Raw genomic sequence first — 27,923 nt, forward strand, 5'->3', positions numbered from 1 at the left:
TTTTTTGAAACAGGGTCTCACTCTGTTGCCCAGGCTGGAGTGCAGTGGTGGGATCTTGGCTCACTGCTACAACCTCTGCCTCCTGGGTTCAAGCGATTCTCATGCTTCAGCCTCCCAAGTAGCTGGAATTACAGGGAGGTGCCACCATGCCTGGCTCATTTTTGTATTTTTTGGCAGAGACAGGGTTTTACCACATTGGCCAGGCTCCTAACCAGCCCTTCTAAAGTGGCTGGTCTAAAGTAACCCTTACTTATTCTCACTTTCAACAGCCTGTGTATTTTCTTGATAAAATGAATTGATAATGTATTTCTTATTCACTTCTTTATTTGGTTATAGTTGGCCTGTGCCGCTACCGTGCAAATAAACCCTATGAATGCAAAGCCTTTGTCTATCCTGTTCACTGCTATATCCACAAAACACATACTATTCAACCAATATTTCTTGAAAAAGGTATGAACACTTACATATTCCTCAGAACCAATTCCATTAACAAATCTCAATTCTACTATACTACAATAAAAGAAAATTAGAATTAGCATAAGAGATGCAAATAATATCCTAACGATACATTTAATCAATTTTAGATGACTGTAACTTGCAAAATCCTAATTTCATTTTATTTTTACTCTCCTATACACACATAGAAACTCAAGTATACAGCTACATTATTCAGAGGGTAATACAATAAATACAGTATTTATGCCTTTCTTTTTCTTTTTTTTTTTTGAGATGAAGTGTCTGTCACCCAGGTTAGAGTGCAGTGGCGCAATCTTGGCTCACCGCAACTTCCGCCTCCCAGGCTCAAGCGATTCTCCTGTCTCAGCCTCCCGAGTAGCTGGAACTACAGATACCAGCCACCACACTCAGCTAATTTTTGTATTTTCAGTAGAGACAGGGTTTCACCATATTGACCAGGCTGTTCTTGAACTGCTGACCTTGTGATCCACCCTCCTAGGCCTCCCAAAGTTCTGGGATTACAGGCGTGAGCCACCACACCCAAGTACCTTTCTAATTTATGAATATCACACTAGTGTAACATAAGTTGTCAAAAATAATTCCAGTGAAGTCATTCAATCGCATCCTTAAAACTCATAGTTAAAACAATTTCTATTTAATTGGTCAGTAGCAAAATCCTTGCTAACTGAATGTGAACCTCAGAGATACAGGCTCACATATACAGTCAGCAGTGCAGAGTCAGATCTGTGACCCAGATCTTCCCTTTCCTGATTCAAAGAAAACATCTTCCCGGACCTGGGACAGCAAAATCTGCTGCTCACCATAGTTGGCTCTCTTCTTTGCCTATTGTGATAGTTAATACTGAGTATCAACTTGATTGAAGGATGCAAAGTATTGTTCCTGGGAGTGTTTGTGAAAGTATTGCCAAAGAAGATTAACTTTTGAGTCAGTGGAGTGGGAGAAGCAGACCCACCCTCAATCTGGGTAGGCACCATCTAATTAGCTGCCAGCACAGCTAGAATAAAGCAGGCAGAAGAACGTAGAATGGACAGACTTCCCGAGTTTTCCAGCCTCATTTTTCTCCTGTGTCAAATGCTACCTGCCCTTAACATTGGACTCCGAATTCTTGAGCTTTTGGACTCTTGGACTTACACCGGTGGTTTGCTAGGGGCTCTCGGGCCTTTGCCCACAGACTGAAGGCTGCACTGACAGCTTCTCTACTTTTGAGGTTTTGGGACTCAGACTGGCTTCTTTGCTCTTCATATTGCAGACAGCTTTTTCTGGGACATCACCTTGTGATCATGTGAGTCAATATTCCTTAATAAACTCCCCTTCATATATTCATCTACCCTATTACCTGTGCCCTCCAGAGAACTCTAATACACCCACCCAATAGGAGTTGACGTCTCCCACAATTCTAGAGCCTCCTACATGTGTAACAGAGTCCACCACCACAATCTGTATTCCTTTTTTTTTTTTTAACACAGGGTATCACTCTGTCGCCCAGGCTGGAGTGCTGAGACATGATCATGGCTTACTGTAGCCTCAACATCCCAGGTTCAAGCAATTCTCCTGCCTCAGCCACCCAAGTAGCTGGGACTACAGGCATGCACCACTATGCTAGGCTAATTTTTATATTTTTAGCAGAGACAGGATTTCACCATGTTGCCCAGGCTGGTCTCGAACTACTGAGCTCAAGAGATCTGCCTGCCTCAGTCTCTCAAAGTGCTGGGATTACAGGCATGAGCTACCACGTCCAGCCTATCTTTATTCTCATGTCTTCAAAATCTTCACAAGCAACACATATCTTCTGAGATCCATGCGCAACTTTCTAATTAATTAACTGATATCTTCAAATGTAAGTTGAATTTAGTAACATTCACCTTTGTCTCTTAAACTAGTTCTTCTTTCAGTAAGCCATAGGTTACCAGCCTCTTCCTAATCAACCAAGCCAAGAACCAGGAAGTCACCCTGTTTCCTGCCCCCACACCTTCCTAGCCAACACATCAAGCCCTGTGGAGTTCACCTCCTTAATATTTCTCATAGATCTCTCCATTCCCCCAACCCCTCTTCCAGCCATTCAAAGGTATCTAGCACTCGGCTCATTATTTAACAACAGTCATAGAAGAGGATTTCAATTTGGAGTTTACACTAATGCATACAAAAAGGCAAACTGCATAAGTAAACTAATCCTATCACTCAGTGAAAAATTGCAAACTCGGTGAAAAATTATGTCCTTCAAGTTAATAAAAAAATGTAAGGGACTTACTTAAATGGCGTAAACAAAAATGGTAAAGTAGCTTCTTTTTTCTGAGTCATTTTCACCTGGGAACCAAGTATGAAAATATTATAAATGAGAAAAAAATTAATGAATTTCATTTTGAAATATAAACATCCACTAAAATGATTCTTTACGGATGGTTAACCACATTGAAAATAAATGGAATTTTATATTACTATACTGTTTCATAAATATTTAAAGAAAAATTTAATAATTTCTATCTCAATAAGCTGAAAATTAAACATATCAATCTTGCAAAGTAACATACTGTAATGTAATTAAAACTGTACTTCCTTAACTCTGAAAACAAAACAAGCCAAACCGCTTATTCTTAAAAGCATTAAGAATAATAGTAGGTTTTAGTCAAAGGGTCATGTCTTTAAATTCTCAAGGAATATCATAATGTACATGGAATGACAAGAAATGTTGCAATCTCCGATACTGCTTCTATGAGGCAAATTCTAACAGTTAAAAATTGACTTGTAGTCTTTGTAAGCATATGTGATAATCTTACATTCAGTGACACTCCTCAAAGAAATGTTATGCCCTCACACTGAGCCACGGAATCTACACTTCAGAAATGTGAAACACAAGTCAAATACATAAAATTTAAAGATAAATTATAGGGGCCAGGCATGGTGGCTCACACCTATAATCCCAGCACTTTGAGAGGCCGAGGAGGGTGGATCACAAGGTCAAGAGATCAAGACCATCCTGGTCAACATGGTGAAACCCCGTCTCTACTAAAAATACAAAAATTAGCTGGGCATGGTGGTGCGCGTCTGTAGTCCCAGCTACTTGGGAGGCTGAGGCAGGAGAATTGCTTGAACCCAGGAGGCGGAGGTTGTGGTTAGCCAAAATCGTGCTATTGCACCTCCATCCTGGGTAACAAGAGCAAAACTCCATCTCAAAAAAAAAAAAAAAAAGAAATTATAGGAAATAGTTAAAACACAAAATCAAATATTTTCACTTAATATATTCAATTTTTAAATTGTAGCATTGTCCATTTCTATGTGTGCCTTTTTAAATTTTTTTTTACCTTGAATTGTTCAAGAATCTGTACTGCATTTGTAAACACGCTCTCTGCTTTGAAGAGATCAGTGTTGTTAAGATAATCCACAGGAAGGATTCCCTGCAAATAACAAACACCAGCTGATTGTTAGTATTAACATAGCTCAGGTTATTCTTACAAAAAAAAGCAGACTTAAAAGCAATAAAGGTAAGGCATATACGGACAAATAAGTACTGAAATAGTTAAATGAAAAATATTTTTTAAGCTATAACTGAAAGATGTTCTATTATTTTTTCTCACAAAGTAGATGTATCAAGGTAAGCAAAGCAAGAGATGAATTAAATTCAGTAACACTTAGCACTGGTTGAGAGACTACTATGTGCTAGTCAGTGCTTCACACACAAAAAACAATTACTGTGGTGGGCCACAGCCAGCACACTTCAAACAAAAGACTTCAGACATATCAGAGTGTATTGTACATAGTAAGAGTAAGGACTATTCTGTTAAACTTTGTATCATTATATATACACACACACTATGACTGTCGGGTTCATATTACTCAGCATTCTGAGTTAAATAACATTATTTTTCAAGAGTACATTTAATTTTGAAGAGCCAGTAAGAGTCGCCGGTTGAAGTAGTTATGTTTCAGTGTTTCAGTATCCAGGGCCCATTCTTAACAGCATTGCGATTTTCTGTTGAGAAATCTTACCCATTAGATACAGCATGTTAGGTTTATAATCCAGGGACTGCTGATTATAACCCGGGCTAGACCATCTGGAATTTGACTCTTGACAGTCAAGGGCCAGAAACTAAGGAACAATGCTATTCTACCCTCAGGTCACTGCTGTGAGAACAGCTCTGTCATGGGATCGTGGCTGTGGCTCCTTCTTTCAAGACTTCAGATCTCCTGGTTCCTGATTATTTCCAAGCCTGGTTTCTAAGCACCACTTTGTTTCAGCAAATCACTAATATCTTTTCAATAATTTCCCTTTAAACGAACTCAGTTTTTGCTGCTTGTAACAAAAAAATATTACTATACTTATAACCAGAATACAAGAATATAAATTGTATACATTTTAGAAAATTAAAATATTTAAAGAAAAGCTATTTGGCTCATGTTCCTTGTTATAAAATATAATACACAAGCAATTATGAGGTATTATATATTTAGATATAAATATACAGAAATATATAGTTTTAAATATAATCAAGGATTATATAAGCTGGAAGCAGTGGTGCATGCTTGTAGTCCCCCCCACTTGGGAGGCTGAGATGGGAGGACTGCTTGAGCTCAGAAGTTCAAGACCAGCCTGGGCAACAGCGCAAGAACCCCTCTCAAAAAAAAAAAAGATAATTCAGAAACACATAAAAAAGACTACATTTGACTGTGCTAAATGTAAATATACTGAGAGTTGATAATAAAATTTTATTCCTTACCACTGAATTAAGAGGAAAGGGAACTCCAATAAGGGAAGTCATCAATGGTGCAATATCAGCCTACAAATAGAAAAGCTCAATTATAAGAGGTCTATGGACATGAACAAAGAAATTAAATAATTTAATGCAACCATATTTTGGAATATAACCATAATACTTGTTATAATGAGTTACCTTCAAACATTTATTTAATCCAAAAAGATACTAATCTCTAAAAATGTCATTTGCTAGAGGTATATGAACCTATAAAGAAAAATTTTGAAAAGACACTACTAAAAGCCATAAGTAAAACAAAAAAAAATAGCCTATTAGCTGAGAATCTGACCACTTTATGCAACAGTTTTTCAGTGATATACAAAGAATGCCTTATCTAGATATAAAATGAATATCAAGAGTAGACTTTAACTGGAGAAATATATATATTAACTAGAAAAACAAAGTATCTATCAGAAGGTTTCACCAGCCAGTGATGTAAAGAAAAGACATGAACCACAAAAAAGACTCTAGTGGAAAGATCCCAAATACCATTTTGGATATCTCCCCTTCAAGTTCAATTTCTCTGAAGAGTTGTTCATGTTTTTTCTGTCTTCATTTCCTCATCTCCCCATCACTCCTCTGCACACAGTAACTCACTTTGACCCCTTATTCCATAGACTGCTCTCTCTAAAAGAGCTAACAGTTCCATTTTCTAAACTTAATTGACTATGTTTATATTAGTCCTTAAAATTTTTCAGGCAATAACATGCTTGGAATTCAGAATGCCCAGTTTAAAATTCTCAGGCAGGTTTTTTAACCCTCCAATTGTAGTTAAAAAAACAAATACAAGTTTTTCCCTTACAGAGCTACGGTTGGATTAAATGAGATAAAACTTACGAAGTACCTGGCACATAATAAGCCTGTGATAATGGTAGCTGCAATTGTTGCTGGCATTCCTACACCTCTTAGCAATATGGCATAGGCCACTCCTTTCTTAGACTCAACACCCCACAGCTGAGTTTCTTTGATTTCACTGGCTCCTCCTTTTCAGATACGTTCTCTAGTCACTCACTTCAAGTTGGAATTCACCAAGTTTGTTCCCAGGCTCTCAGTCTTTCTCACTTGCTACTATTTAGACCGTCATTACCAAGTACCACCCTCCAGAAAACTGGAAATCTCCAAAGTCCTTCTAGTCACCTTTTCCCTTTCCCTCAGAATCCACTGTTGGCCACCTCTCATCTGCTCTCCATGCTGCAGCCAGGGGGATTCTTTCACACACAAAAAAACAGATCGTGTCACTCTCTAGGCTTCAAACTCTTCAAGGATTCTTCAGGCTTTCAGAGTTCAGCTCACAAGGCCCATTAGACCCTGAAGGGTCTGTGTCCCACTTCTTCTGCTTCACACCACCTCACGGTTTCTGTTGTTGTATAACGGCTTTAATACACCATGTACCCTCTCACCAGAACTTGGTGCACATGCTTCCTCTACCTGAAAAGCCCTCCTCCTACTGCCTTGGCCTGCTAATTCATCAGTCTCAGTTCAATCCAACTTTTCAGGAAACTTTTGCTGACCACAGTCTACCACATACATCCACTTTACAGCTGCACGAATCTCTTTTGTAGTAACTACTACAGCTACAAGTTTACAGGTATTTGTACAATAGACTGACTAGTATCTGTTCTTACCCATAAAATATAAACTTCCCAGGACAGGGATTATGTCTGCCTTTACCCACCACTAAATCTTTACGCTTAGTACAGAGGTGAAACACACAACAGACACAACACTGTGTTAGTAGAAGGAAGGAATAGAAGAGATTCTCATTTGATGCAGATCTGAAGCAGGAGTGTTTGCCAACAGACTGACAGTTCAGAGAACAATAACTGAATCTACGTTCAATTGCTGATTATGACCTAGTCTGGCTATGAATAAGAGATATTCTTGTTTTGTGATCTTCAAGTCTTTCCTGTTTTTTTGACAGTGATTTTTAATTGCAAATTAATAAATTGCTATTCTGACTTTATATGTTCATGTTCATTTACTTGGGTAATACACATCTATCCTGGGAGAAGACTATTCTTATGCTGAGCAGCAACAAGTTTCTGTAACCATAGGCCTGAAAGTGAGACTCTAGACCTTGGTTTGTCCAACACAGTAAGGAATCTTAGCTTGTGTGGTGACCTGGAAGGCAAGACACTCCTGCCACTTTGGAAGCCATATTCGGATGATGCTATACCTTCTACAAGTAGTGAAGATGATAATTCTGTGCTTCATATTTACATACAATGCTACTAGTCTAAGTTTATCAGATTGGCTATATATTTTCCTCTACAGAAGGTTTCTAGCTGAGTAATTTATACTCTCATCACTTCTTTACCCATTGCATTTGTAAGGCTACTGATTAGAAGTAAAGGTGAAATATGTGTTAAGAAGAAAAGATAACTGACATACTATAGAAAATAAACGCATAATGGGAGCTTTAATAGATCTCTCCTTAAAGTAAGCAATACAATCGGTAGGCAACCACAGAAATTTAATAGGCATGTAAATTTCAATTTGCATAACAAATAATTATCCAGTGTTATTTAGAAGTCTTTTATTTTCACTTGAAGTTTTGTTTATTTTGCCAGAAGAGAGATTAGTTGGGCTAAAATATTTGTGCTAAAAGAATTCCCTTTAGTAACCGAAATATTTTGAAAAAGACTTTGTCAATATTATCTATCTTTCATAGTTTTTGTCTAAACCTCTTATAGAAGACAAAATTAAATTTGAATGTAATTAAATCAAAAATGATACCTGATTGACATCTAGTCTCTTCCAGTTCTCCAATCTCCACTCTGAAAGACATAATCAGACAAAAGATTTGATGTTAAGATTTAAAAAAGAGTAAATCATTTTATTTTTAGGAGTGGCCAATATTTATGGAAAACATAGGTGTTAGAAATGTATACTTTAAGCCAATGAATAAAAATCATGCTTGAAGGCAAAGGTGTGTTTTTTTAAAGAATTTTCTAAAAAAATAACCAAAAAGTAAATATTTGGTTTCCTATGATGATTTATTAAGCTTTTTAAATGCTCATTTGGAGATAAGTTTCAAAACATCAGAGGCTAAGGAAGGAAAGATGGACGTAAAAAAGCACAATGGTAACAACTGTCAGCATTGACAACTCATTACAATCCTGTTCTAGAGAGTTATTAAGGCAATTAATAGGAAGTTAATTAATTCAAGCTTCTCTTTTTTTCTGTGATGGCAGTTGCTTCCAAAACACTTAAAACTGTAGTTGTGATATTCCTGTAGTTGCTAATCACAAATGTTAACAGAGTATACTGAGTTATTATTAAAACTGCCTTCAAAGAGAGCCTCAATCGTCTGTCTTTCTATACATAAATTCAGAAATTGCATTAAACAGATATCAAAACAAGTGACTGTGGGAGACCAAGTCTCGGTTTAATGGCTTTAGGACATATTACCAAAAGAGTTAATAAGATATTTTTATGATAAAATTTCATTCAATAAGCTAATTAAGGTTTAAAAATATGTTTCTGACTCTATCAGTCAGCTGCCAAAAATTCACACTAATCAGTTGATGAAAAAATGCATATTCCCTTTCTCTAAAATGTATGCTATTAATACGAGAAAAAATACATTTCTTCTGTGATGATTCTTGAAATCACGATTCTAAAACATCAATTTAAGAAATCAAATGCCAAAATAAAGTTGAATCTTGTAAGTACAAACATACTATTTTCTCCTAAGTACAAACATATACTACTTTCTATTTTGATCCAATCTCATCCATTTATCACAGAGCATTTAGAAAGTTCTGTAGCTCATACGGCAAACGAATGCTGGCAATGCTCTGCCTAACAGTCTTTAACAATAGAGCACTGCCCTCAGAACACACTTCATGCTCTCCTTACCCAGGCTTTGGTGCCTCAAATGATCTACCTCTTGTTTACCTCTCCAACCTCTCAACTCATTGTACGCTGCTCCTAGCTGACAGTGCCCAGCCATATCAGCCTTCCAATTCTGTTCCTCGAACGAGCTAAACTCTTTCTATTTCTTGCCTCTGCATTTGCTATTCCCTCTGCCTGGGACATTCCTGCCCTAACCTTCATATGAATGGCTCCCTCTTATCCTAACTGTGAAGAGACATACTATTAGCCCACTTTACAAAATGTATCCTACTCTACAAGGGAAACTTCAAATGTATGGTGAATCTGGGTGGAGATTACATGGTGTATATATGCATGTAAAATTCATAAAGTTATACATTTAAAACTAATGCACTTTGCCTCCTTTGCCAAGTGTCTTAATAAAAATGTGGAGGACTAGTCAGGTGTGGTACACACCTGTGGTTCCAGCTACTTGGGAGGCTGAGGCAGGAAGATTGCTTGAGCCCAGGAGTTCCAGGCTATAGTGAGCTACGATTGGCCTGTGAACCTGTGAATAGCTACTACATTTCAAGTCCAATCCATTTCTTTAGAGACATCGCAAGAATCTGTGCCTAAGAAAACTGAGCGGGGCAGGGTGGAGAAGGGAGCCTGGTCCTACCTCCTCTTTTATCATATCACCCTAATATTCTTCATAAAATTATCATAATCTATAAACTTTGTTTGTAATTGTTTTAATTTTCCTACTAGAATGTTAAGTTCTGGGAAAGCAAGGAAGGGCTATCTCAAAGATATGTAGTAGATGAACAAAAGGGTTCTCTAGTTTCTTTTTCTTTCATGCTTAAATAAATCTGGAAACAATCATGACGATGAACTGATTGCACTGTTCTGGCCCTTTGTCAATGACTCCTTTGTAGACCTGTGATTTGGCATGATGCTCTCCATTAGCACTGACAAACATATGAGAAATCACCCTCTGCAAATCAAAACAACACTGAGATACCATCTCACGCCAGTTAGAATGGCGATCATTAAAAAATCTGGAGACAACAGGTGCTGGAGAGGATGTGGAGAAATAGGAACACTTTTACACTGTTGGTGGGAGTGTAAATTAGTTCAACCATTGTGGAAGACAGTGTGGCGATTCCTCAAGGACCTAGAAATAGAAATTCCATCTGACCCAGCAATCCCATTACTGGGTATATATCCAAAGGATTATAAATCGTTCTACTACAAGGACACGTGCACACGAATGTTCATTGCAGCACTGTTCACAATAGCAAAGACCTGGAACCAACCCAAATGTCCATCGATGATGGACTGGACAGGGAAAATGTGGCACATATACACCATGGAATATTATGCAGCCATCAAAAATGATGAGTTTGGGTCCTTTGTAGGGACATGGATGAACCTGGAAACCATCATTCTCAGCAAACTGACAGAAGAGCAGAAGATCAAACACCGCATGTTCTCACTCATAGGTGGGTGTTGAACAATGAGAACACATGGACACAGGGAGGGGAGCACTACACACTGGGGTCAGTAGGGGGGAAATAGGGGAGGGACAGTGGGGGGTGGGGAGCTGGGGAGAGATAGCAAGGGGAGAGATGCCAGATGTAGGTGATGGGGAGGAAGGCAGTACCTATGCAACAATCTTGCATGTTCTTCACATGTACCCCAAAACCTAAAATCCAATAAAATAAATAAATGGAAAAAAAAAAAAAAAAAGAAAAATGCACTGTTACTTACTGCACACATGCTATTGAGTGCATTATTCACTGTGCTCTTCTGTCTTCATCAGGGCCTAGGGTTGAAATATCCCAATACTACCTCTTGCTTTTTATCTAATGGATATATCTTGTAGGTACTGTGGTTTTATAACTGATAGTATGTACTTTGTTTGGGTTGAAAAATTTAAATCAAATTTATTATTTACTTCAAAGAAACCTTACATTTCCTCTTATTTTTTATTTACCTCACATTCAAATTAATTAATAAATTAATAAAAGAACATTGAAAGTTCAGTTGATCAGTTTAGACATTTAGAAAGGTCTAGTTACTAGCCGTGGTGCGCTGGGAAGTGTTCAACAAATGCCTCTGTGAGAAGAGAAAAACCAACAACCCCTTGTAGTGTTTGCATAGAAATAGTAAAGGCACAAATGTGAAAATGAGAGACTTACAACTGAAATTTGGAAAGTGATTTCTTAAAAAATTAAATTTTGTTCGTATATTAAGAGGTTGTATTTATAAACACAGTAAAGAAATGCTTGTACCTTTCAAAAATGCATCATCAAATTGCTGAGCTGATACTCTTTGGGGATACTTGATTCCAGCTCCCCAAGTGACCAAAGGAGTTAAAGTCTCTGAAGGATGACCAGCCCCATGGGAACCTACAAATAAGATACCAAGAATAATAAGACAAACATAGAAGAACTAACTTACAACTACATATTTTTAAAAATGGTTTGTTTTAAAGAGTTGGCCCATATATAGTTAATTCTAGTCACTACATTACCAAATGGTTACAATCTTTTAGGACAATTAGTTTGACAATATTCCTATACAGCAAGTTAGAGCAACAACAGCAAACCGGCAAAAACTGAAAAACAAAACCAGAATGCCTGCTGAGTAACTACGGTTAAAAGAATAAAATAATAACAATAAGACATGAAAGAAATGTTGCTGCTGCCAGAGTAGCACTGCAGACAGAAAGAACAGAGAGTTCCTTCGGTTACCACCCAAGCGTGGGGAAAGCAGTAGAGACTAAGTCTGCTCTGGAGAGGATGGCAAGGTCTCTGGGTCATTTTCTTCCAGACCACTCTAGCAGGTGTAGTCAAAAGAAGTCCTTTGTAAAGTGGAACTCAACTCTCTAGAAATCCATATTGTGATTTGGGGACAAATCTCGTCTTTGCTTTATTTTGTTCTCTGTGCACATACTGCGTTTGCCTTGGGAATCTCACAGGGTGCACAGGTTTATCTGGGACAGAATTGTAGCAGCCCTCGGTCCCTCAGTAATACCATCTTAACATTAGTCCCTTTGCCATCACATACAGTTAATTCTCAGTAGATAAATAATAGTCACTTTTCATTTACTTCTCCATTTTTCTCAGTTATCATTTGTAAATGAGAATATATTCCCTTTTAGTTAGAGAAAATATTTTTATATAAGATCAGTTGTTTTTTAGGCTAACATTTTAAGCACATAATTATGTGGTAGACACTCTGTATATAGCAAGACACCTAAGCTTCTCATTATCATAAAATATTTGCAAGCTACATTCATCACTACTTTGATAGTAAGGTACATATCAATTAAAGACACACTAACCCCAGTCTGTCATTCCATGGTCAGAGGTAAAGATAAATGTTGTTTTCCCATCATTTCCATAGAAATGGTTAAACACAGACACGATTTCTTTGACTCCATCATCAACTTTTTTAATATTGTCCTTGTAGTCCCTATTTATAAAGAAACAGAAGAAAAAATTAAATCTGGAGAGATCAAATTTATTTAATGTGGACTCATTACATTCAAAATCAGTTAACTTCTGAAATGCTTTTAGATTTCATCTCTAACGTTTTAAAATCAGAGCAGTCTAGATGTTTTCTCCTTTTAATGAAGCAAAAGAATCTGAAATAGTTTTCAAAGATGGTTTAAAAGGAGGGGACTGATTAACAAATATATTTTAATAAACTCTTTTCTAGGTCCTAAATGAGATAGATGACTTTCATGTCTCTCCTCTCACTACATAAACTATACTGTTCTGGCCATATTAAAGGTATCATTTCAAGTATAGAATATTTTCATTATCTAAAGTGTTTGTGATATAAAACATAATAATGTAATGTCACATTTTGAACACATTATATTTAAGACTGCCATACAACTGAATAAGATTCTTTCCATACGAATATTCCATCAATTACAACAGTGTATCATATTTAAGAAGGGGACTGTGAGGTATTCATTATTGGCAGCCAACCCAGCAGGCTTTACAGCTACTGTTAGGCTAATCTAAACCAAATGCAAAATAAGAAATGAGAGTATAACATGGTATCTTCCTTTTACTTACGGTCTTCAAAAGTAAGAAAAATATTTGCTGTTTTATATATAAGGAGTGTTACTGAATTATGCTATACAAAAATTTATACAATTTATTTGCTAGATACAATACTAATTAAAGGAGATATACAAGAAGTAGCTAATTACATCTTTTGGTGATATAAAAATTAATTCCACAAAATGCTTTTTATTTCAAGATTCACTGAAAGAATTTCTAAAATATATGCTGTAGCTATTTTAGGTAAAAATTTTTTCTCTGCTTCAGTAAATGAAGATTATGGAATATATACAGGATATATTTTACTTATATTAATGTGCCATCTGGATACAGCACATATGATTTTTAACCACTATATCAGAAATCTCATATAATTGAGAACTTAATATACATTACAGTAGTTATTTAAAATATTAGCTCTGTCCAAAGAAAACATTATAATACTTTAAAAGTTCAATAAAATAGCTGTTTCCCTTAAAAAATGCAATTAAAAACAGCATTAAATTACCTTGAGGATGGTCGATGAGCATGTCCATTTGTATCTATTCCTAATAAATGTAAGAAAAAAACTATCTTCTCTTCATTTATTTTAGAAAGCAAAGACTGGTTGTTTCTGGCATGATGAAAGAAGTCCTACATATAACAAATGAGTTAAAAATGTTTAGTTTGTTTTATTTTAAAAATAAAACTGACGAAAACATTTGAATTTATGCATAAGTACAAAATTAAATTATCTCACACTGTTTAAATCTGTGCTCAAGGCCTACCAACACAAAGTCTTTGCTATTAGTTCAGACATCCATGTTCAAATAATGAATTAGCTGTTTTCTATGTTATCATAAGGCCAAAAAAAAGGTGTTAGAATGGGTGTTACAGGTAGTTAGACAGGCATGAGTGGGGCAAGAGAGGGCTCTTCCCCAACCCACTAGGAATGTCCGGTGATGATTCAGCAATTACACTGCCTCTCTAAAAGTGGTAAACTGGCAGCTGGCATCAGGGAGAGGCCATTTCCTGAGGGCCCACACCTGTTGCACTAAAGTGTTAACTGAATGCAAGCAGCAGAGAGATACAACTTCCCACGCACGTGCGTTAAGAGACAAAATGGCATGGTATGCCTGTCAGGGGCACTCCACCAGAAAAGGAAAGAAAGCCTCCGACAGGTATGCATACAGCTTCCTAAACGCACTGTGCATGCTCACCTCCCAAGATTAAGAATGGAACTGCACTTGAGGGTGCTCCACCCTAAGCGAAGAATTATGGAAAGGGGCCAGCCTATAAAGTCCTAGGATCAAGGTTAAACACTGCACTTGACCTCGAAGCTCACTTGGGACTCTTCTAGGCATGCTTTCCTTTCTTTCCTATTCTAAAACCTATTCTAAAACCCTTTGCAAATAAACTTCCACTCCTGCCTTGGTCTCTTTTTCTGCCTTACGCCCCTCAGTTGAAGTCTTTCTTCTGTGGAGGTAAGAATTTAGGTTGCTGCTGACCCTTACAGATTTGTTGTCAGTAATTCGGATACCTGTCGCCAGTAACATATCTCACCTACCAAACATCATAGCTTAGCCTGGCCTACTGTCAACAGAGTCAAACTCTGTAAAGTATTTGAAGAGACTTATTTTGAGCCAAATATGAGTGACCATGGCCCATGACACAGCCCTCAGGAGATCCTGAGAACGTGCTCAAGGTGATCAGGGTACAGCTTGGTTTTGTACATTTTGGGGAGACAGGAGACTTCAAACAAATACATTTAAGAAATACATTGGTTTGGTCCAGAAAGGCGGCACAACTCAAAGCAGGTACTGGGGAGGAAATTTAAACATTTTCTGGTTGGCAATTGGTTGAGTTTCTCTAAAGACCTGGGATCAAAAGAAAGGAATGTCTGGGTTAAGTTAAGAGTCAGTGGAAACCAAAGTTCTTATGTGCAGAGGAAGCCTTCAGGTAGTAGGCTTCAGAGAGAATAAGCTATAAAATGTTTCTTATCAGACTTTAAGGTCTGAACTGATATTAATACCAGAGAGAAATAACAGGGCATGTCTGAACTCCACTTCCCCTCATGGCCTGAACCAGTCTCTCAGGTTATATTTTAAAAGCGCCCTGGCTGAGAAAGTCCATTGAGATGGTAGGGGAGGGTTAGAATTTTATTTTTGTTTTATACTACCTTCAACGTGCTCAGAACATTTACATTAGCCTACAGTTGGGCAAAATCATCTAACATAAAGCCTACTTTTTAATAAAGTGTTGATAATGTGAGATAAGTGAGATAATAATTACTACCTCATGTAATGCTTGAATACTATACTGAAAGTAAAAAACCAAATGGTTATATGTATACTCAATGTATGGTTTATACTAAATATGTATTGCTTTTGCACTGGTGGAAAGTCAAAAAATCATAAGTTAAATATTGCTAAGCTGGGACTGTCTGCAAACACTTACAATGCTTAAGATAGTAAATTCTATATTTTGCATATATTTCTTTTATCACAGTTATAAAAAAAAGTGATTAGAAAACTGCATGAATCTGGAAACAGTCTGGCTTGAAATACGCATTAGTCTCTAGCCAGGACAAGAAGTTCAAGTAAAACCCTTAACTGACTCTCTAGCCTCCTCTGAGACCTGGCTCCCAGGCAGTCCTTCTGCCACACTAACCTCCCTTCTTCTACTTCCTCAAATCCATTATGCTGGCTCTTGACGCTCCTGGCCTGCAATACCTTTCCACATCAATCCATCCCTACCCATTTCTTTGTCTCCTATACCTCTTCAGAGATTACCTCAAAACTCTTCGCCTTCCCCTAGTTGCCCAGTCTAGATTAGAATTTTCTGAAGATATATTTTTGGTCTGTATTTTTCCTTCACATCACTTACCACTGTTGATGATTTCATATTTTCATTATTACTTGGTTAATATATATCTATCATATTTTACAAAGAAGTCATGTGCAAAGCTTTTTTTGTCTTCACTACTGTGTCAAGACCAGTAGTATTGAAATTAAAGGAAGAAAGACATGAAAATTAGGCCAGCCACCAGCTATGTATGTACATTTACAAGGAATTAATTACATAATTTTAGAGAGATTTTAGCTACACATATGAAATTAGAAGCCAAAGGCTTTCATGCAGATATTAATATTAGTATATTATATTAAGAAGTGATGATTAGCAAAATAATTTGTTAATCATTTTCTTAAAAATATTTTATTTAAGTTGAAAGTTTTTCCTGTTGACAAAAGTATATATTAAAAGTAAAAAGAAAATTTCAAGTGAAAAGATCCTTAAAAAAACAGGGCTTAGCAATAAATTTTAGAGTACTTAATTTCTGGTAAGGAGATACAAAAAAAACACACAAATATACTAAGAAGTACATTTACAAACAAACAAAAATGTCTATATCATGGAGAAGTCCACAAAGTCAGTTCAAAAGACACAACTGGAAAAAAGAAGTATCAATCAAAGAAAGCTTCTTATAATGGATGAATTATGAGTTGTTATTTGGAGATGAGGAACAATGGACTGATAAAAGAAAGCCAATGCCCACAGTTGAGATTTTCACACAATTTTTGAGAGTATAAATTCTATTGCATTCCTGATGAAACTATAATTGTCACTATAAAATGTTCAAAAAACTCTAGTACTTAAAGAAACCATAGATTTTTTGATTAATTTGCTAATTTGTTTCTGCCTATATAATCTACTTATCTAATTTTTCTTTAAAGCGTCATTTTTAAAAAATCATCCACTTTGTTATTAATGTATTCCATTTGAACAACATTTTTCCAAAGGCTTTCACATCTCACATGGTCCATTACTGCAAGAGACAGATTCCATGGTCAACGAAAGATCAAAATTTACCCACGATGAATCACAAACTAGAAATGAAAACAGGTTTCCTGAATCCTAACCTAGGGCTCATCTTACTAATAGAAACTAAGACTTTTACAACTTCTCTTGTTTATCTAGAATGTGTAATTTCTTAGAATTAAGTCTTAGAATTCAGAACAATGTGCTACAATAAAGAACTTTCAAAGCTCATGCAAGCAGAAAAAACTTGAGATACAGACTCGAATACTTCAAGCAAAAATATGTTTTTTGTATATTAACCACTCAATAGCACAAACCTTAACATTATCAAAAACCCACATATCCAGTTTTGTTGCATCTTGAGCACCAAAATCCTGTCTCTTAGAATCATAACTATATGTATAGACGTGGTCTCCACCAGCACCTGAAAAAAATAATTTGGAAAAAATAATTTTTTACAAAATCTTTTAAACTATCATAAAATAGTAGCTACTCATTCACAGATTTTTGTGAATAACCAGAATTTTCACAAAGCATTATATGATGGGGAAGAGAAAAACGGGAATAATCATGAACGTTTATTTATTTTATGTGCTATGGACCATGCTGCATACTTTAATATATTCTATGCCTTTTGTCCTCAAAAACAACATATTTTAATTTCGCAGATCCATTATATGTTAACTAACATGCCAAAATCACAACTCTAATAAGCAATAGAACAAAAATAAGCACAATATTTGTCTACCTTTAAGGATTAAACTATTCAAAACATGTGTGCCCCTTAGAATGTTACAATCTAAAGTAAATGAAGATGTGTGATGTACAAACCTTCTTAACACAAGAAGAAAATCCAAATATTTCACTTCTATTTTTCATACACTATGCATATTTTTCTCAACTTAGAATAAATATTGCTTATCGCCAAAGAGTTTGAAGGGGTCAACAGATATAATAATCTCATACATTTGCAAGACTGTATTAGGAATCTAATCAGTTTAGTGAATTTCTGAGTTCGATAGGCTCTTGCAGATAGTAAGAAAGAGATATAATAAAGTAATACAATCTTTATAGCACCAGTTCAGCTCTAATGACCCCATTCCACTCCTCAACCATTTTACTTCCCACATCCCAAATAAAAAGTTCTGACTGGTTTTGCTGGTTTCTGTAAGAAATTAAACATTCCTATTAGACTATTTCTAATTCAAATATTAGGCCTGTCCCATCCATTGTAGCCAGAAATAGGAAGGTTAGTTTGATAAGCCATAGCAACTCAATTCACCCTTACCACCACCAGCCCCCCAAAAAACTAAACTGCTTTCCAAAGAAGGTGATATATAAATGGCAAACAGTTTGAGGTTTTTTTGGTTCACCCAGTATAATAATGTACTATGACTTTCATGATCAATCATAATTCTCCCACTTAAAAGCATTAATGACATGAAATTCACCCAACTGATTTGAGAAAATAATATAAATGAATTTTCTAATTAAGAGATGTCCCAATATTTGCAGAATTATGCATATAAACAAACAACACATTTAAATGCCAAATTCAATATATTAAATATCAACTTAAATAAATTATATGTTAAATGCCATATATATCAAATGACAAAACATACGGCATATTCAATATAATAATATAGGAATTATAACCATACATTTTAACATTTAAATCTTTTTCTTTTGGAGACAGAATGTTGCTCTGTTGCCCAGGCTGGAATGCAGTCGCGTGATCATGACTGACTGCAGCCTCAACATCCCAGGCTCAAGCGTTCCTCCCACCTCAGCCACCTGAGTATTTGGGACTACAGGCACATGACACCATGCTAAGCTAATTTTTTGTTTGCTGTAGAGATTGGGGGTCTCGCTATGTTGCCCAGACTGGTCTTGAATTCCTGAGCTCAAGTGATTCACATGCCTCAGCCTCCGAAAGTGCTGAGATTACAGGTGTGAAACACTGTGCTCGGCCAATGTTTAAATCTTTATATGAATATCCACTAATTTTTAAAACAATTTACCAAAGTATAATGAACCACACATCAACATCATCATTATAATAAAGTTATGTGATAAGTGCTATGTTAAATATTTCACATGAATTATATAAATTAATTCTAAAAAGAAATGTATGAGATAGAAACTAATATTATCACATTTTACAAAAAGGAACTTGAAGCTCAGAGAGGTTTTCTAAATTGCTCAAGATTATAAAGCTGTTAAGTGATAGAGCCATATACCATTTAATTGAATCCAAAATACTATCTAACTGCATGATGTGCCAATATTCCAAGTATAACTAAGAAGGAAAAAAACATTGTCAGTTAAACTGACACATCTATTCATTGTAATTAAACATTCCTATTTCAGAAATGTTAAAAATGTGAAAATATATGTAAAAACCAACAAATAGAGTAGGTAAATAATATATAGAAAACTACCATATTGACTTATTCCCTATTTACTACCTGAGGAATATAATCAATGACTCTTACCTTTGGCAAACATAGGCAGAATATCTGGGCTTCCCCAGCTCCATGTATATTTACTTTCATTAAAAAGAGAATCAAATTCTACAGGATTTTCCTTCCATCCTTCAGAAAGAAAGAAAGCAATAATGGTAATATATACATGGTACAATAAGCTCCTAAAGAAGTATTCTTCAAATAATAATCACATTAGTCAGAGAACAAATGCAAAACCAATAATAGATTTTGTATTATGCATATTATACCACTATTTTAAAAAAACTAACAATAGATAAGTTACTTCATACAGAAACATACAACCATTTTTGAACTTTCAAGAGTAATATCTAGGAAAATTATGCTTCCATCCAACCCAAACTCTTTAAATAACACAGGTTAATGAAATACTAAAGCTTCATTCTGGAGTCAATACCAGTGGGTGTTCATGTTAGTAAGGCAAGCTAAAACATTTGTCCAAAGTATCTCAAAACATACCTTCACTTAGGGACATAATTCAGTGGTAAAGCAGTAATATTTATTTGACAAACTTTTCATTTAATAAGATTATCCAAATAGACAATACCTTTGGCAACTGCACTGACATCTTCATAAAAGCCAGCTATCAGAGCTACGTGACCTGGCCGAGATTCTGTTGGCACACGTGTATGAGATATGCCCCAGCTGCCTTCATGCATTATTATATTCCTAAAAGATATTAAAGACAAACAGTTAACATAGACTGTTATTAGATACTCTCACATAAAGCTTTAGGAAAATAAGATAATTACAGAAGGAATCAAAAGCAAAAAGTTCAGTCAAAACTTAAGAAGTAAAGGAATCTTCCAAATCCCAGCTGAACCCATTCTGAGCATCTACCAGCTGAATGTAGCAGCATGAATTTGCTGATGTAAGACTAACAAAGAACCACTCAACCACTGCACAGAACCAGTAGACAAAATGCATGACTGTTGTTTAAAACCACAAAATATTGACATGGTTTATTATATATAGATAGAACATATAGTATTATTATATCAATGTTAAATTGCATTAAGTGTGATGATAGTATTGTGGCTATTTAGAAGAAATGCCTTGTTCTTAAGAGATATAGGCTAAAGTGTTTGGGATAAAGTTTCTTGCTTTCAAACTGTTAAGGAAAAAATAATTAAAACTTGGTGCATAGGGCCAGAGCAAGATGGCTAAACAGGAACAGCTCTGGAGTATAGTTCCCAGCAAGAGCTGCACAGAAGGTAAGTTATCTCTGCATTTCCAGACGCGGTATCAGGCGTGTTTCAGTGGGACTGGTGGCACAGTGGTGTAGCCCAGGAAGGGTGAGCCAAGGCAGGGTAGGGCACTGCCTCACCTGGGAAGTGCAATTCCCGGAGGACCCCCCTACCTACCCAACAGAGGCCATGGGAGGCTTTTCCATACACCCCAGCACTCCAGCTGTTTTTACAGCCTACAGACCAGGACATTCCCGGGCCAAAAAGCACTATGAATTTCCAGCACAGAAACAGCCAGCGCAGTGGGTTTCCACACAAAACCTCACACAAATCTGGGTGGCCGTTTCAGCTGGTGCCTGGAACACCTGGGAGACAGAACTGCCCATTCAACTGAAAAAGAGGGGGCCAAAAGCAGGGAGCCAGGTTAACTGGCTTGGCAGGTCCCACTCCCACAAAGACCAGCAATCTGATAGGCCCTGATCTGAGAGTTTCGCAGCCAAACGCAGCTGGACCTGGGATGATCAAGATCTGTGGGGGCGGAAGGGCACACCTGCCATTACCGAGGCAGTCCACCACTACTGAGGCAGTCCACCACTACTGAGGCAGTCCACCATTACCAAGGCAGACCACCACTACTGAGGCAGTTCTAACTGTACCTCTATAAACAAAACCGCAAGGGAGTTTACACAGTAGCAGGGCAGGGCCCACGGCAGCTCAGCAACACCTCTGCTGGCATACTGTGACTAGACTACATTCTTGCTGGGCAGGGCATCTCTGAAAAAGGGTAGCAGCACATCAGGAACTTATAAATAAAGCCCCACCTTCCTAGGACAGAGTAGCTGGGAAAAGAGGCAGTTATGAGTTCTGCTGCAGCAGACTTAAACATACCTGCCCAGCAGCTCTGAATGGAACAATGGAGCTCCCAGCACGGCACCTGAGCTCTAATAAAGGACAGACTGTCTCCTCACACAGTTCCCTGACCCCCATATATCCAAAGAGGCACCTCATAAAGGAGAGCTCTGGCAGACATCTGGCAGGTATCCTTCTGGAACAAATATAACAGAAGAAGAAACTGGCAGCAACCCTTGCTGTTCTGCAGCCCCCACAGGTGATTCCCAGGCAAGCAGGGTCTGGAGTGGGCCCCCAGCAGTCCTGCAGCAGAGGGGCCTGTCAGAAGGAAAACTAAGAAACAGAAAGAAATAACTTCATCATCAACAAACAGGACGTCCACTCAGAGACCCCATCCGAAAGTCACCAACTACAAAGACCACAGGAAGTTAAATCCACAAAGATGGGAAGAAACCAGCACAAAAAGGATGAAAACGTCAAAAACCAGAATGCCTCTCCTCCAAGGGATCACAACTCCTCAACAGCAAGGGAACAAAGCTGGATAGAGAATGAATCTGATGAACTGACAAAAACAGGCTTCAGAAGGTGGGTAATGACAAACTTCTCTGAGCTAAAATAACATGTTCTAACCCAATGCAAAGAAAGGAAGAACACTGAAAAAATGTTAGACGAAATGCTAAATAGGATAACCAGCTTAGAGAAGAACATAAACAACTTGATGGAGCTGAAAAACACAACACGAGAACTTTGTGAAGCATACACAAGTTTCAATGGCCGAATTGACCAAGCAGAAGAAAGGATATCAGAGATTGACAATCAACTCAATGAAATAAAATAAGAAGGCAAGATGAGAGAAAAAAGAGTGAAAAGAAATGAACAAAACCTCTAAGAAATATGGGATTATGTGAAAAGACCTAATCTACGTTTGACAGGTGTACCTGAATGTGACAGGGAGGATGAATTCAAGCTGGAGAACACTCTTCAAGATATTATCCAGGAGAACTTCCCCAACCTAGAAAGGCAGACCAACATTCAAGTCTAGGGACAGTGAACAACACAAAGATATTTCTCAAGAAGAGCAAACCCAAGGCACATAATCGTCAGATTCACCAGGGTTGAAATGAAGGAAAAAATGTTAAGGGCAGCCAGAGAGAAAGGTTGGGTTACCCACAAAGGGAAACCCATCAGACTCACAGGAGATCTTTCAGCAGAAACTCTACAAGCCAGAAGAAAGTAGGGGCCAATATTCAACATCCTCAAAGAAAATAACTTTCAACCTAGAATTTCACATCCAGCCAAACTAAGTTTCATAAGCAAAGGAGAAATAAAATCCTTAATGGACAAGCAAATGCTGAGAGATTTAGTCACCATCAGGCCTGCCTTACAAGAGCTCCTGAAAGAACCACTAAACATGGAAAGGAGCAACTAGTACCAGTCACTCCAAAAACATACCAAATGGTAAAGAGACCATTGACACAATTAAGAAACTGTGTCAACTAATGGGCAAAACAACCAGCTATCATCAAAATGGCAGGATCAAATTCACATATAATGATATTAACTTTAAATGTAAATGGGCTAAATTCCCCAATCAAAAGACACAGACTGGCAAATTGGATAAAAAGTCAAGGCCAATCATTATGCTGTATTCAGGAAACCCAGCTCACATGCAAGGACACACAGAGGCTCAAAATAAAGGGATAGAGGAAGATTTACCAAGCAAATGGAGAACAACAACAACAAAAAAGCAGGAATTGCAATCCTAGTCTCTGATAAAGTGGACTTTAAACCAACAAAGATCAAAAGAGACAAAGAAGGGCATTACATAATAGTAAAAGGATCAATGCAACAAGAAGAACTAACAATCCTAAATATATATGCACCAAATACAGGAGCACCCAGATACATAAAGCAAGTTCTTAATGACCTACAAAGAGACTTAGACTCCCACACAATAATAGTGGGAGACTTTAACACTCCACTGTCAACATTAGACAAATCAATGAGACAAAATTAACAAGGATATCCAGGACTTGAAATCAAATCTGGACCAAGCAGACCTAATAGACATCTACAGAACTCTCCACCCCAAATCTACAGAATACACATTCTTCTCAGCATCGCATCACACCTACTCTAAAACTGACCACATAACTGGAAGCAAATCACTTCGCAAATGCAAAAGAACAGAAATCATAACAGTCTCTCAGACCACAGTGCAATCAAATTTGAACTCATGAGTAAGAAACTAACTCAGAACCATGCAACTTCATGGAAACTGAACAACTGGCTCCTGAATGTCAACTGGATAAACAATGAAATGAAGGCAGAAATAAAGATGTCCTCTGAAACCAACAAGAACAAAGACACAACATACCAGAATCTCTGGGACACATTTAAAGCACTGTCCAGAGGGAAATTTATAGCAATAAATGCCCATGTGGGAAGCAAGGAAAGATCTAAAATTGACACCCTATCACTCAAAATTGAAAGAGCTAGAGAAGCAAGATCAAAAAAACTCAAAAGCTAGCAGAACACAAGAAATAACTAAGATCAGAGCAGAACTGAAGGAGACAGAGACACAAAAAACCCTACAGAAAAAATCAATACATCCAGGAGGTGGTTTTTCAAAAAGATCAACAAAATAGATAATAAAAAATAAAAGAGAGAAAAATCAAACAGATGCAATAAAAATGATAAAGGGGAATATCACTGCTGATTCCACAGAAATACAAACTACCATCAGAGATTACCATGCACATAACCCTGGAAGAAATGGGTAAATTCCTGGACACTTGTAACCTCCCAAGACAAAATCAGGAAGAAACTGAAACCCTGAATAGACCAATAAGGGCTGAAGTTGAGGCAGCAATTAATAGCCTACCAACCAAAAAAATCCAGGACCATATGGGTTCACAGCAGAATTCTACCAGACATACGGAGCTGATACCACTCCTCTGAAACTATCCCAAACAATACAAAAAGAGAGAATCTTTCTCAAATCATTTTATGAGACCAACATCATCCTAATACCAAAACCTGGCAGAGACTCAACAAAAAAAGAAAACTTCAGGCCAAAATCCATGATGAACACAGATGCAAAATCTTAAGTAAAATAATGGCAAACTGACTGCAATTGAGTAGGCTTCATCCTGGGGATGTAAGGCTGGTTCAACATATACAAGTCTATAAAGGTAATCCAACAAATAAACAGAACTAAAGACAAAAACCACGTGATTATCTTAATAGATGCAGAAAAGGCCTTTGACAAAATTCAACAGCTCTTTATGCTAAAAACTCTCAATAAACTATGTATCAATGGAACATGTCTCAAAATAACAAAAGCTATTTACAACGAACCCACGGCCAATATCATACTGAATGGGCAAAATTTGGAAGCATTCCCTTTGAAATCTGGCACTAGGCAGGGATGCCCTCTCTCACCATTTCTATTCAATAAAGTATTGGAAGTTCTAGTCAGAGCAATCAGGCAAGAAAAAGAAATAAAGCATATTCAATTAGGAAAGGAGGAAGTCAAATTGTCTCTATTTGCAGATGACATGATTGTATATTTAGAAGACCCCATCATCTCAACCCAAAATCTCCTGAAACTGATAAGCAACTTCAGTAAAGTCTCAGGATACAAAATCAATGTGCAGAAATCACAAGCATTCCTACACACCAACAACAGACTAACAGAGAGCCAAATCAAGAGTGAACTCCCATTCATAATTGCTATAAAGAGAATAAAAAACCTAGGAATACAAATAACAAAGGATGTAAAGGACCTCTTCAAGGAGAACTACAAACCACTGCTCAAGGATATAAGAGAAGACACAAACAGATGGAAAAACATTCCATGTTCATGGTTAGGAAGAATCAATATTGTGAAAATGGCCATACTGCACAAAGTAGTTTATAGATTCAATGCTATCCCCATCAAGCTACCAATGACCTTCTTCACAGAACTGGAAAAAAACCACCTTAAACTTCATATGGAACCAAAAGAGAGCCTGCATAGCCAAGACAATCCTAAGCAAAAAGAACAAAGCGGGAGGCATCACGCTACCTGACTTCAAACTATACTACAAGGCTACAGTAATCAAAAAACCATGGTACTGGTACCAAAACAGAGATAGAGACCAATAGAACAGAACAGAGGCCTCAGAGGCAATGCCACACATCTACAACCACATGATCTTTGACAAAGCTAACAAAAACAAGCAATGGGGAAAGGATTTCCTGTTTAATAAATGGTATTGGGAAAACTGGCTACCCATGTGCAGAAAGCAGAAACCGGACCCCTTCCTGACACCTTACACTAAAATTAACTACAGATGGATTAAAGACTTAAACATAAGACCTAACACCATAAAAATCCTAGAAGAAAACCTAGGCAAAACCATTAAGGACATAGGCATAGGCAAGGACTTCATGACTAAAACACCAAAAGCATTGGCAACAGAAGCCAAAATAGACAAATGGGATCTAATTAAACTCCAGAGCTTCTGTACAGCAAAAGAAACAATCATTAGAATGGACCAGCAACCAACAGAATGGGAAAAATTTTTTGCAATCTACCCATCTGACAAAGGGCTAATATCCAGAATCTACAAAGAACTAATGCAGATTTATAAGAAAAAAGCAAACCCATTTAAAAGTGGGTGAAGGATATGAACAGACACTTTTCAAAAGAAGACATGTATGAGGCCAAAAAACATATGAAAAAATGTTCATCATCACTGGTCATTAGAAAAATGCAAATCAAAACCACAATGAGATACTATCTCATTCCAGTTAGAATAGCAATCATCAAAAAATCTGGAGACAACAGATGCTGGAGAGTAGGAACACTTTTACACTGTTGGTTGGAGTGCAAATTAGTTCAACCACTGTGGAAGATAGTGTGGCGATTCCTCAAGGACCTAGAAATAGAAATTCCATTTGACCCAGCAATCCCATTACTGGGTATATACCCAAAGAATTCTAAATCGTTCTATTATAAAGACACATGCACACGTATGTTCACTGCAGCACTGTTTACAATAGCAAAGACCTGGAACCTACCCAAATGCCCATCGATGACAGATCGGACAAGGAAAATGTGGCACATATACAGCATGGAATACTATGCAGCCATAAAAAAACGATAAGTTCATGTCCTTAGTAGGGACATGGATGAATCTGGAAACCATCATTCTCAGCAAACTGACACAGGATCAGAAAATCAAACACCACATGTTCTCACTCATAGGCAGGTGTTGGACAATGAGAACACACGGACACAGGGAGAGGAGCATCACACACCGGGGTCTGTTGAGTGGAGGGGCTAGGGGAGGGACAGTGGGGAGTGAGGAGGTTGGGGAGGGGTAACCTGAGGAGAAATGCCAGATGTAGGTGACAGGGGGTGGGGATGGAGGCAGCAAACCACCTTGCCATGTAAGTACCTATGCAGTAACCCTGCATGATCTGTACATGTACCACAGAACATAAAGTACAATAAAATAAAACAATTAAAAAAAAAACTAGGTGCACATGGGCACCCCTGTGGTGGAGGTAGTGGAGGGGGCAGGACAGAGTGAATGCAATTATGAAAAAAGGTTAAGATTGTCAAACTAGGTTAAGGGTATACAAATGTTTATCATATAGTCCTTTCAACTTTTGTGTAGTTGAAAAATTCTTAAAATAAAAACTCAGGGGAGGGAAAATGGCTACACCACTAATTTGGAGTTCCATTATATCCCCAAATTTGAGATTAAAACAAGAAAAAAGTTTCTTTTGCTAAAAGGTGTCAACATTATTTAAGTTGTATCACAGTGATTCGCATAACTTGGGGAAGAAAGCAAAACTACAAGTGATGCATTGCAAGTGAAAGGCCAGCAGAGCAGTAAGTTATGAAATAGTAAACTCATCAATAATATTTTTCAAGATAAATATCTGCCTCTCAATACATTCTGAAGAAAAATCTGTACTGGTGTCAGTTCTTTTATGATTGACTTACCTAGTAATAAAAGCAGTTTTGGTGAAATACATACATAATAAGTAAACAGTTTCAAAAACACTGGACCAAATATAACAGAGAAATATTCTTCAACTTCTTGAGTTATATAATGAAAACTGGACTTAAACAGAAAGGGGAGGTATAAAGAAATGTGAATATTTAAAAGCATTAGTTTAAATCACATTTTTAAGAAACAAAACCTTTCAAAAACAAGCTTAGAAACTAGGGGGTTCCTGAAGTTGTAAATATACAATGGCATACAACACAAAACATCAACTGTTTGAGCCCACAGAGTTTCCTTTATTAAGACCCAAAGGAGAAACAAGTGCCACCAAAAAAAACTTGACTTTATTTTACCCATATATTTTTATCCTCTTAATTTTGAAATGAAGTATATGTCTCTCTTTTCTTTGGCAGCTAAGAAATTCACCCAAATATTTTAATTACTGATAGAAATT

At 37.0% G+C, this 27,923-nt stretch overlaps 1 protein-coding gene across 4 annotated transcripts in view; it reads right to left on the minus strand.

Annotated features, from left to right (window-relative positions):
• PIGN (phosphatidylinositol glycan anchor biosynthesis class N) overlaps window positions 1-27,923 on the minus strand; it is a 141,903-nt gene that overhangs the window by 93,771 nt on the left and 20,209 nt on the right. For all 4 annotated transcript variants that reach the window (XM_017528850.2, XM_017528853.2, XM_017528852.2 and 1 more), the window contains 10 exons: window positions 19,976-20,097; window positions 19,420-19,518; window positions 17,239-17,345; window positions 13,632-13,756; window positions 12,391-12,521; window positions 11,336-11,452; window positions 7,962-8,002; window positions 5,190-5,249; window positions 3,777-3,869; window positions 2,726-2,781 (listed from right to left, as the gene is read on the minus strand). In XM_017528850.2, coding sequence (XP_017384339.1) covers window positions 2,726-2,781; window positions 3,777-3,869; window positions 5,190-5,249; window positions 7,962-8,002; window positions 11,336-11,452; window positions 12,391-12,521; window positions 13,632-13,756; window positions 17,239-17,345; window positions 19,420-19,518; window positions 19,976-20,097 — 951 coding nt within the window. The remainder of the gene's footprint in view (window positions 1-2,725; window positions 2,782-3,776; window positions 3,870-5,189; window positions 5,250-7,961; window positions 8,003-11,335; window positions 11,453-12,390; window positions 12,522-13,631; window positions 13,757-17,238; window positions 17,346-19,419; window positions 19,519-19,975; window positions 20,098-27,923) is intronic.

Source organism: Cebus imitator, unplaced genomic scaffold, assembly GCF_001604975.1.
Source record: "Cebus imitator isolate Cc_AM_T3 unplaced genomic scaffold, Cebus_imitator-1.0 Scaffold55, whole genome shotgun sequence".
Lineage (NCBI taxonomy): Eukaryota > Metazoa > Chordata > Mammalia > Primates > Cebidae > Cebus > Cebus imitator.